Source organism: Tachysurus vachellii, chromosome 16 (genome assembly GCF_030014155.1).
Source record: "Tachysurus vachellii isolate PV-2020 chromosome 16, HZAU_Pvac_v1, whole genome shotgun sequence".
In the NCBI taxonomy this organism is placed as follows: domain Eukaryota; kingdom Metazoa; phylum Chordata; class Actinopteri; order Siluriformes; family Bagridae; genus Tachysurus; species Tachysurus vachellii.
Window position 1 is genome coordinate 240,001 of NC_083475.1, and position 13,078 is coordinate 253,078.

At 40.9% G+C, this 13,078-nt stretch overlaps 1 protein-coding gene across 1 annotated transcript in view; it reads right to left on the reverse strand.

Annotated features, from left to right (window-relative positions):
* Positions 1–11,337: 11,337 nt before the first annotated feature.
* LOC132858868 (E3 ubiquitin-protein ligase TRIM39-like) overlaps positions 11,338–13,078 on the reverse strand; it is a 12,991-nt gene continuing 11,250 nt past the window's right edge. The window contains exon 6 of the mRNA XM_060889406.1: positions 11,338–11,882. Within this exon, the coding sequence (XP_060745389.1) occupies positions 11,338–11,882 (545 nt within the window). The remainder of the gene's footprint in view (positions 11,883–13,078) is intronic.

A 13,078-nucleotide genomic window follows, 5' to 3' on the forward strand; every position in this document is an offset into this window, starting at 1 on the left:
TCAGCATATCTGGTGTCACCTCCGATAAACTACCTCTCTCATAACCTTTGCGTAATGCAATTGAGACATTAGACAGAATTTGTTCAACTTCTGATATATACTGTGCATAAAAAATGAAGTCTGTATTCTGGGCAAAACGTCCATCGGCATTTAATAGTTGTGCGTTCAGGTATCGTGACAATGTGATTTTTTTCTGGTCTGTCATCATGAAATGTTGGACCACCAGTAGGATAGAGAAAAGGGAAGCATTTTGCCTCATTGGTTTTATCTGATAACAACCTAACAGGACTGTTACCTTCACCTGGTGCTACATTCAGTACGTCATGAAAATGTTGATCAATTATTTCTGAACCAATGTCAACAGGCTGTAGTGATGTGTTTGACAAAAGTCCACTTTATATAGATTATTTAGATATATGTTATATCTTCCTGTGGTTCATCTTCAGTGTCCCTCCCATCGTCACTTTTATCTGAAACATTATCTTCCTGCATTTCATTACCATCAGCATCATCAGGTTCATTCAAACTGTTGATCCACTGCTGATTAAACTGCACATCATTATACCACTTATTGTTTTTCAACAAATACAATAAAGCATTTCTGACATGATCAGTGTGAACATATTTATATTCATAATGGCCTTTGTATGTCAATTTTCGTTTCAGTTTGATTTTTATCATATGGTCGTCACATTCATTTCGCGGAAGTATGTTGGTCATGTTTGTAGTATTGACCGGAATACAGACAACCGGCCCATGAACACCGCACTGTTGACCTCGAGGGAGACAAAGAAGCCGTAAGAACGGAATATTTAGTGCTATTAGATGTTGTTCCAATGAGTTTAGACATTTTAATTCTTTTGGAATTTCCACCAAATGCATATTTTTAGCAACACTCTCTTCAGGTAGTTGTCCTCTAAGGATTTTTCGATGGCATGTATAACATATCCACAAATTACAGGCTAAATTACCAGATAAATCGCAACTACGCTCACATTCAGTGTCACATACATGTAAATATTTCAATGTGATGCATCTTTCACTTAAAGCAGCTATGTGCTGTCCTTTTTGTTCATAGCAATCAGATTTACACTCAATAACTTGTTTTCTAAACAATAAACGGTGACACACAAAAAACACATTCTGGACCTCTGCTGACTTCTTGATGAAACCGACTAATAGTAACATCAATGTTTCTTTGTCTTTCTCTTTGTTTTGCATAAATATCACATCCTTTCTGTATTTTACTCATTCGAATGTTTTCATCATTATGGTATTTACTATAAGAGTATTCACGAACACTGGCGTTAAAAGTGGGATTAGTGCTATATTTATGCTGAGAATATTCACGAACTCTGGCGTTAAAAGTGGGGTTTGTGCTATATTTATTATTAGGGGTCAAGCCCCGAAGGGGCGTAGACCCCTATTGTTATCGTTAGTTTTCTTATTATTAGGGGTCAAGCCCCGAAGGGGCGTAGACACCTATTGTTATCGTTAGTTTTCTTATTAGGGGTCAAGCCCCGAAGGGGCGTAGACACCTATTGTTATCGTTAGTTTTCTTCTTATTATTATTCTTCCGTCTTCCGCCATTGAAGTCAATGGCAGCCCATAGAACCGTACGTAGGAAAGTTATGAAATTTGGCACACATGTAGAGGCCAGTCTTAGAAGTTAGTGTAGCAACTTTGGTGTGTCTAGCTCAAACCGTCTAGCGCCACCAACAGTCCAAAAACCCAATTTTGTGCTGAATCGTAAGGCCTAGAGGCAAAATTCTTGCAACATCAGAATCAGAATCAGAATCACAAAGGTCTTTATTGCCAAGTATGTTTAGGCAAAATTCTTGCAAAATCAGAATCAGAACCAGAATCAGAAAGGTCTTTATGAGGAACACACACACTTACACACACATTTACACACACATTTACACACACACTTACTCACACTCGCACACTCACATACTCACACACACACACTCTCACACACACACACACACAGACACTCACACACACACTCACACAGACACACGCACTCACACTCACACTCACACACACACTCACACACACACACAGACACACAGACACACTCATTCACACACACACACACCCTGTCACACACACACACACACACACACAGACACACAGACACTCACACTCACACAGACACACACACTCACACAGACGAGGAACACACACACTCACACACACATTTACACACACACTCGCACACTCACATACTCACACACACTCACATACACACACATTTACACACAAACACGCTCTCTCACACACACACACTCACACTCACACACACACACACAGAGACACACACACTCACACACACACACACAGACGCACAGAGACACAGACACACTCACACACGCACACTCACACACACACACACACGGGGTCAAGCCGATCAGATGCGCTCAGAACATGTCGCTGATGAAACATACCAAGTTTCCACACTCGCACACTCACATACTCACTCGCACACTCACATACTCACACACATACTCACATACACACACATTTACACACACACACACACTCTCACACACACACACACACACACACACAGACACACTCACAGACACACAGACACACACACATGCACACTCACACTCACACAGACACACTCACACACACTTTATTGCCAAGTATGTTTTCACATACGAGGAACACACACACACATTTACACACACACACACACTCATTCACACTCGCACACTTACTCACACTCGCACACTCACATACACACACTCACAGTTACACACTCACTCACACTCACACTTACAGTACACACACTCTCAAACACACACAGACACACAGACACACACAGACACTCACACACACACACACAAACACACTCACACAGACACACTCACACACGCATTCACACACACACTCAAACACACACACACACAGACACACAGACACACACAGACACTCACACACACACACCCTCTCACACACACACACCCTCTCACACATACACAGACACTCACACACACACACAGACACTCACACCCACACAGACACACACTCACACAGACGAGGAACACGCACACTTACACACACATTTACACACACACTCGCACACTCACACACACTCACATACACACACATTTACACACACACACTCTCACACACACTCTCACACACACACACACTCACACTCACACACACACACACACAGACACACACACTCACACACACACACACATACACTTACACACATTTACACACACACACTTACTCACAATCGAACACATACTCACACTCGCACACTGACATACTCACACACACTCACTCTCACACACACACAGACAAACACACACAGACACACACAGACACACACACGCACTCACACACACACACACACACTCACACAGACACACTCACACACACAGACACCCTCTCACACACAGACACACACAGACACTCACACACACACACACAGACACACACAGACACTCACACTCACACTCACACATACACACACACTCACACAGACGAGGAACACACACACTTACACACACATTTCCAAATACCCAATTTTGTGCTGAATCGTAAGGCCTAGAGGCAAAATTCTTGCAACATCAGAATCAGAATCAGAATCACAAAGGTCTTTATTGCCAAGTATGTTTAGGCAAAATTCTTGCAAAATCAGAATCAGAATCAGAATCAGAAAGGTCTTTATGAGGAACACACACACATACACACACATTTACACACACACACTTACTCACACTCGCACACTTACTCACACTCGCACACTCACATACTCACACACACTCTCACACACACACACAGACACACACACAGACACACAGACACACTCAGACACTCACACACACACTCACAATCACACACACACGCACACAGACACACACACACTCACACTCACACGCACACACACACACACACACTCACACACACACAGACACACAGACACACACACACACTCACACTCACACACACACACACCCTCTCACACACACACACACACAGACACACACACACACTCACACAGACACACACACACAAACACTCACAAACACACACTCACACACACACTCTCACACACACACTCACACTCACACACTCACACACACTCTCACACACACACACACTCACACTCACACACACACAGACACACACACTCACACACACACACTCACACACACACACACACACGCACACAAACACACACAGACGCACAGAGACACATACACACACACACACACTCACACACGCACACACACACACTCACACACACACGGGGTCAAGCCGATCAGATGCGCTCAGAACATGTCGCTGATGAAACATACCAAGTTTCCACACTCGCACACTCACATACTCACTCGCACACTCACATACTCACACACATACTCACATACACACACATTTACACACACACACACACACACACACACAGACACACAGAGACACACACATACACACTCACACTCACACAGACACACTCACACACACACTTTATTGCCAAGTATGTTTTCACATACGAGGAACACACACACATTTACACACACACACACAAACACACTCATTCACACTCGCACACTTACTCACACTCGCACACTCACATACTCACTCACACACTCACATACACACTCACACTCACATACACACACTCACAGTTTCACACTCGCACACACTCACACTTACACACACTCACACTCGCACACTTGCTCACACTCGCACACTCATTCACATACTCACAAACACCTTCACTGACTCACACACTCACACTCACTCACAGACACTCACACACACTCACTCACACACACACACACACATACATACACTTACACTCACACTTACACACACTCACACTTACGCACACACTCACACTTACACACACACACTCACACTTACACACACACACTCACACTTACACACACACTCACACACTCACACTTACACACACACTCACACATACACTCACATTTACACACACTCACTTACACACACACACACCTACACACAATTACACACACACATTTTGAATTTTCACGTCAAGTTCAGTATTTTACCAATACAATGCCATATACAGTAGCCACGAAACTTGGTATGGTTCATCAGCGACATGTTCTGAGCGCATCTGATCGGCTTGACCCCGGTATCGCTGCTTGCAGCTATATTTATTATTATTATTATTATTATTATTATTATTATTATTATTATTATTTATTCCTCTTCCGCCATTGAAGTCAATGGCAGCCCATAGAACCGTACGTAGGAAAGTTATGAAATTTGGCACACATGTAGAGGCCAGTCTTAGAAGTTACTGTAGCAACTTTGGTGTGTCTAGCTCAAACCCTCTAGGGCCACCAACAGTCCAAATACCCAATTTTGTGCTGAATCGTAAGGCCTAGAGGCAAAATTCTTGCAACATCAGAATCAGAATCAGAAAGGTCTTTATTGCCAAGTATGTTTAGGCAAAATTCTTGCAAAATCTGAATCAGAATCAGAATCAGAAAGGTCTTTATGAGGAACACACACACACTTACACACACATTTACACACACACTTACTCACACTCGCACACTTACTCACACTCGCACACTCACATACTCACACACACACTCTCACACACACACACAGACACACAGACACACACAGACTCACAATCACACACACACACTCACACAGACACACACGCACTCACACGCACACACACACACACTCACACAGACACACTCACACACACACAGACACACAGACACACACAGACACTCACACACACACTCACACTCACACACACACACCCTCTCACACACACACAGACACACACAGACACTCACACAGACACACACACAGATGAGGAACACACACACTTACACACACATTTACACACACACTCACACAGACACACACACACACACACACACACTCACAAACACACACTCACACACACTCTCACACACACACACACACTCACACACTCACACAGACACACTCACACACACACTCACACACACACACACTTTATTGTCAAGTATGTTTTCACATACGAGGAACACACACACACACACTGACACACACATTTACACACATACACACACACACTCTCAAACACACACACACAGACACACAGACACACACACACACTCACACACACTCACACACACACTCACACAGACACACACACACATACACACACACTCACACAGACACACAGACACACACAGACATGCACACACACACACAGATGCACAGAGACACATACACACACACACACTCACACACGCACGCACACACACACACACACACACACTCACACACACACACACACACACACGGGTTCAAGCTGATCTGATGCGCTCAGAACATGTCGCTGATGAACCATACCAAGTTTCCACACTCGCACACTCACATACTCACTCGCACACTCACATACTCACACACATACTCACATACACACACATTTACACACACACACACACACACACTCACACACACACTCACACACACACACACACACACACACACACACACTCACACACACTCACACACACACACAGACACACATATTTTACGAATGCAATGCCATATCGCTACGAAACTTGGTATGGTTCATCAGCGACATGTTCTGAGCGCATCTGATCGGCTTGACCCCGGTATCGCTGTTTGCAGCTATATTTTTAATTGTAATCCTACAGTCTGTTTATTATGAATATGTGACATTATGACTGTGGAACTTTGTCATTACAAATCACATATTAAACTATTTATCCAGCAATCAGGATATTTTGTGTTTGTTTTTTTGTTTATGGGAATGTATTTTATTTTGCTGTGTTGAGGTGTTTTTTGTTACATTATAAATAGTTGGAGTAATTCATAGTTTATTTATAAGATGAGAAAATTTGTTGTTATTCCATGATGGAGGGAGGGGAGAGAGAGACAGAGAGAGAGAGAGTGAGTGAGAGACAGAGAGAGACACAGAGAGAGAGACAGAGAGACACAGAGAGAGAGAGACAGAGAGAGAGACAGAGAGAGATCCTTTATTTGCACAAGTCACGTAAAAAACAACAATCAGCGTGACTCAACTATATAAATAAATGAATAAATAAATAAATAAATAAATAAATAAATAAATAAGAGTATTAAAATAATTCTAATAAATTAGGTTAACTGATAATACTAATAATCATCATTAGCTTAGCTCTGGTGCAAAGATTAGTTCTCCTTCAATGACAGCACATAGACCATTGTTACAACACCACACTGACTGAAACATGTGCAGGTTATTCATGCTGTTATAGAAATTAAAATCTGTCAGTACTCTTGATTTTTGGTTAACGGTGGTTTGTACAGTGTCTCCACTCTGGTTTAATATCATCATTAAAACCAAGTACATTTCTCCATGGGGTGTCGACCCTCACACTCAATTTTTTCTTATTTAAAACCTTAACACAGGCTCTGTAGACCAGCTTCCCCGACACTGTCCCAAAGTCCATCTCCGCCTCGCCCCGGCACTCCAGGAGGGGAACTTCACACCCGTCGAGGTCAGGAGCGATGTTCAGCTGGGGAAAGGGTTCCTCCTCTGCAGGACCGGTCTCTGTATACTGATAGTCCCTCAGCCGAACATGCTCCTCAGATGTTACGGAGGACCTCCAGCGGTGTAAGAGTTGACTGACAACACGCAGGGACCGCATTCCCAAACGTGCTGCCAGGTCCTCCACCTTCGACAGGTCAGCTCCCGCGATGTTCACAAGCTCCCGGAGTGTCACAATGCAATGCACGGTGGCTTAGTGGTTAGCACGTTCGCCTCACACCTCCAGGGTCAGGGTTCGATTCCCGCCTCCACCTTGTGTGTGTGGAGTTTGCATGTTCTCCCCGTGCCTCGGGGGTTTCCTCCGGGTACTCCAGTTTCCTCCCCCGGTCCAAAGACATGCATGGTAGGTTGATTGGCATCTCTGGAAAATTGTCCGTAGTGTGTGATTGCGTGAGTGAATGAGAGTGTGTGTGCCCTGCGATGGGTTGGCACTCTGTCCAGGGTGTATCCTGCCTTGATGCCCAATGATGCCTGAGATAGGCACAGGGTATCCGTGACCCGAGGTAGTTCGGATAAGTGGTAGAGGATGAATGAATGAATGAATGAAGATGCCTCACTTCGTTCTCAAAGCCTGTTGTAAGATCCTGTCTATATTTGCTCACTAATGAGTGGCAAACTGGATGAATCTGATCTTGTTTTAAGTCTTTTAACTTCAAGAGGTTAGCATCCTCTGAACTCTGACTCTCATTTGCAAAGCGCTTTCTTTTTCTTTTGTGGCTGACTAGAAACCCCATGGGCACATCCATAGCTTCTGCAATGAGGGAAGCATCTGCAAAAGATTATCCCATGAGTTACGCTAAACTTCCATCTCCTCTTTAAGTGCCCGTATGTTGTCTATTTCAACTTCGATTGAAATTTTCCCTGATTGCAGAATTAGGTTTCTGTCTTCAATGGACTGCAGCATTTTCTTCCATACAGTGAGAAGAACTATGGCTTTGAAGGACATGAAGTACTGTTTTAGACCACTGGGCTCTGACCTAGCTTCATTGGTTAAACTGCACTTTGCAAGGATGGTGTCCAGAGCTTCTATAATTGATGGCAAGTGGTTTGCTACAGGTTTAACTGCAGCTACAGTATGTGTGCACTCCACCTGGTCTCTGATAAGTGTTGAAGGGAGCAGCCAGTCTGAATTTTAAGTATTGCCCAACGCTCGGGACTTGCACTAAAGAGATTGTACAAGGGCTTCAAACAGCCAAAAAATGTGGAAACATCAGGACAAGACTCTGCTGCTTGTACACCAACCAGAGTCAGAGAGTGTGAGGCACAGGGTGAATATGTGGCAAGAGGGTTTATTTTCTTTATATTACATATTTGCCCCATTATCAAACCCTTGTCCTCTGCAATCTGAAATTTACATTTACATTTACAGCATTTGGCAGACGCCCTTATTCAGAGCGACGTACATAAGTGCTTACAGTAAATCTCTAACATTGAATCATTAATAATTAAGATACCATGAGTTTAAAACATTTGTTCAAAGTTACAATGAAAGAGTGTCAAAGGTTGTGTTTTTTTTTAATGCAAAAGATAAGGAAAGAAGTGCTAGTTGAAGTGTTTCCTGAATAAATAGGTCTTCAACCGCCGCTTGAAAATAGCCAGTGACTCAGCTGTCCGGACCTCTAGGGGAAGTTCATTCCACCACCTTGGAATACAGTATATCATGATATAAAATATCAATGGAAGGTTCCCCCAAAGTCTTCAGTGTCATTTCTGATATTTCCTGGCCAGTCTTACCATTGAACGCGCGCGCCGGTAATAAAAATAAATAAATAAAAATAACCTGACAGTACCCGCCCGCCCGGCAGCAGTTTTCCCACAAAAGTAAATCGGGCCCCGAAAAGACACCACTAAACTGTTGTAAAGAATGTCTTGATCGACTGGGATACAGCAGCTCTTTTAGCCTCCCTCTCCTTCTTTTCATGGCGTTTCTGGTTCCCTGATTTATGTTTTCGTATCATTTTCAATCGGTCAGTCAGTCTCCGTCTCTTCCACCAAGTTCATCTCTAACTTCAGCTGCCGCGTCAACACTGTTACCAGCGTGAAGTTGCCACCCAAACAATGCAAAACGTCAACAAAATAGTCTCGTTCGTTTGTGCTTCGTTTGTGCTGGTTTGTGCCGCTAAAAGTTTCGTTTGTGCTGTTTCGGTTTTTATAATATTAAAATAATATTAGGTGGTCATTCACTCAGCCCCCCACCTGCTCCAAATTCAACAAAATCGTCGTTTGTGCTCCGTTTGTGCCGGTGTTTTAATATTGAACATTATAGGTGGACTATAAATGCTGGTATTACAATACTAATAGAGTAAAATAGATCATTTAACTGGTCACACATTTATGATTCATGAGCAGTGACTATTTTATTTCAGATTTGTCATTTGTTCAAACTCTCACCCACATATTTCATGTTAGTAAAAATGTTTTAATAGAACGACAACTCAACTGTCAAGACTATTAAACAATCCAATAAAGAATTATCTTTACTTCCCTGGTCTCTCCTGACTTTTTATTTTATTTACTTTAAAACTTTGTATTATTATTTATTTAAGGTTTTAAATAAGACGAAACTGAGTGGAGGGTCGACACCCCATGGAGAAATGTACTTGGTTTTAATAATGATTTTAAACCAGAGTGGAGACACTGTACAAACCACCGTTAACCAAAAAAGCTGCCGACCTCCAGTGGAGGATTTTACACGGTATTCTCTCTGTGAACTCTTTTATTTCCATTTTAAACCCTGATGTTACACACGACTGTCTTTTCTGTTCACAGAGACAAACTGTTGTTCATGCTTTTATTCACTGCTCCAGGTTAACCCTAGGTCTTTCTTTGTGTTTTTACGGAGCTTCTTAAGGTCTTTTAATGTTGATTTTACTTTTCAGTGTTTTATTCTTGGTTTTAAATACGTCAGGAGAGACCGGTTCAGGTGCCAACTGATCAATTTTATCTTTGGTCAGGCAAAAATGGCAACATACCTGAGCCAAAAAAACAAAATTGCTCAAAATACAGACTGTGTGTCTAAAGTGATCTTCTCCAGACTTATTAAATCAAGAGTACTGATGGGTTTTAATTTCTATAACAGCATGAATAACCTGCACATGGTTCAGTCAGTGTGGTGTTGTAAAAATGTTCTATGTGCTGTTATTGAAGGAGAACTGAGCTTTGCACCAGAGCTAAGCTAATGATGATTATTAGTATTATCAGTTAACCTCATTTATTTGAATTATTTGAATTATTATATTTATTTATTTATTTATTTATTTATATAGTTATTGAGTCACGCTGATTGTTGTTTTTTACGTGACTTGTGCAAATAAAGGATCTCTCTCTGTGTCTCTCTCTCTGTGTCTCTCTCTCTCTCTCTCTCTCTCTCTCCCCTTCCTCCCTTCCTCCCTTCTCGGAGCATCATGGAATAACAACAAATTTTCTCATCTTATAAACTATGAATTACTCCAACTATTTATAATGTGACAAAAAACACACCAACACAGCGAAATAAAATACATTCCCATAAACAAAAAAACAAACATCAAATATCCTGATTGATGGATAAATAGTTTAATATGTGATTTGTAATGACAAAGTTCCACAGTCATAATGTCACAATCATAACAAACAGACTGTAGGATTACAATTAAAACCAGGTATTAAAATAATAGGTACAGCATTTTAAAAGGATATATGTGTTTCTAAAATCTAACCAAAAAAGTAAACTAATTCTTTTTACTCTTACTATCTGATGATCAAATTTGTGAGGTTTAAATTTATTCAGTCTTAAATACAGGAGAGATGATCAGTGGTGCTGAATTTTTACCTCCTTCATTTAAACCAGGACTGAAGTATGGATAGAGTTCCTCAGTGAAAGTCTGACCAGCGAAAGAGTAGATATGAGATCTGGACTTCACATCATAAAAGGAGACCAGACCCTCCTCATAGTCCACAAACACCCCCACAACCTCCACCTCTCTCAGTCTGAGGCGGACAGAGGGACCAGCACAAGCCTTATACTGATTCTCATTCCTCAGGATCACAGTCCAGAATCCATTCTGAGGAGTCGGTGTAATCTTCCTCTTCCTGTTAATGTTCTCTCTCACGACTCCTAATGACCAGTCAGTTTTCCCTCTGACCTGCACCTCATAATAAAATCTCCCTGAGGAGAAACTTTGCTTTCCCAGAACACAGATACACCGATTAAACCTCTGTGGTGTATCAGGGAGATTCTGTCTTTTGTCTCCATCTGTCACTTGTTTTCCATCAGCAGACAGGATGAGTTCAGGATGAGCTGTATCAGGATCCAGAGTCACATCCACTGAGAGAAACACAGTGTGTGATATGAGTAAACATGTAAAAAATATTACATCATCATCCAGTGGATCATATTCATTATTGATTTATAAAAGGATTTGTAGAAGATTTTTTAAATTTTATTTCATTGAAATTTCAAAAATACAGTTTATAATAGGAGTCTGTTAAAGATACGAAATATAAAAAGGTTCCTTCTGAAATTTTAGTGATTAATTTGTGTTTGTAATGTTTGTTTTTCAGGAAATACACAGAGAGTCACAGAACATGAGAGAAAAACATTTGAGGTAAAAACATTGAGTGTCTCTAGTGATAAATATCTGTAGGTTTTACATTTAGAAATAAAACATTGGACTCTCAAGTGATTGAGAGAAATTGTGTGTTTTTATAGTCTTTTTAAACTGTATGATTATAAATCTCTCAGCCTTCTTTGTCCAGCAAAACAACAACATTCCCCTCTGATAGACAAAGAGTTTTATACTCATCACTTTTCCACATACACGGTGTAACAAATCATTCAGAATCATTCATTATTTCCACACAATGTTTTACTAACATCTAGAATCTTTTATTTCTACAAGTGAACCTGAATTCAATCCAATCATAAAGCTGAACAGTGAAGGGGAAAGAACAGGGATTTACTCCAAGTTGTGGAATTTGGACTCAAACCTTTGGGGGTTTATTTAATGTCAGGACACAAAACAGTTATTTTGAAAATCTGAATTATAAAATATGAATCTCTGAACATCTAAAAAATGTAAATTAAATGTTAAATCTAAATTTTAACTCCTGCACACAGATTCACATAACTTCTCATTACATAAGAGCATTTTGATATGGAAAGTAAAATTAAAAGTATCTAGTGTAATGTTTACTTCCAGTTAGCTGTCATCAACAATAATGTCTCTGCACTAGAGCTTCTACTAGTTACTATTTCTCCTGTGTTTATGTGACTCATACTATTTATGGTTTTATAAATCATCACGTTTAATAAATAGATTTGGTGTGAATGAATTTGCTTCCAGACATTTTTTACATTAAAATAAATTAATTGAAATAAAATTAGCTTTGTAAGATTTCCAGTGTCTCTACATAATTCCCATCATTTTATCTAGCATTCAGTCAATCTACTGATTCAGTCCATCCATTCATGTCTAATCTATCTGTTGTCCACAAGCATTTATGATTGTTTCATTAAAAATA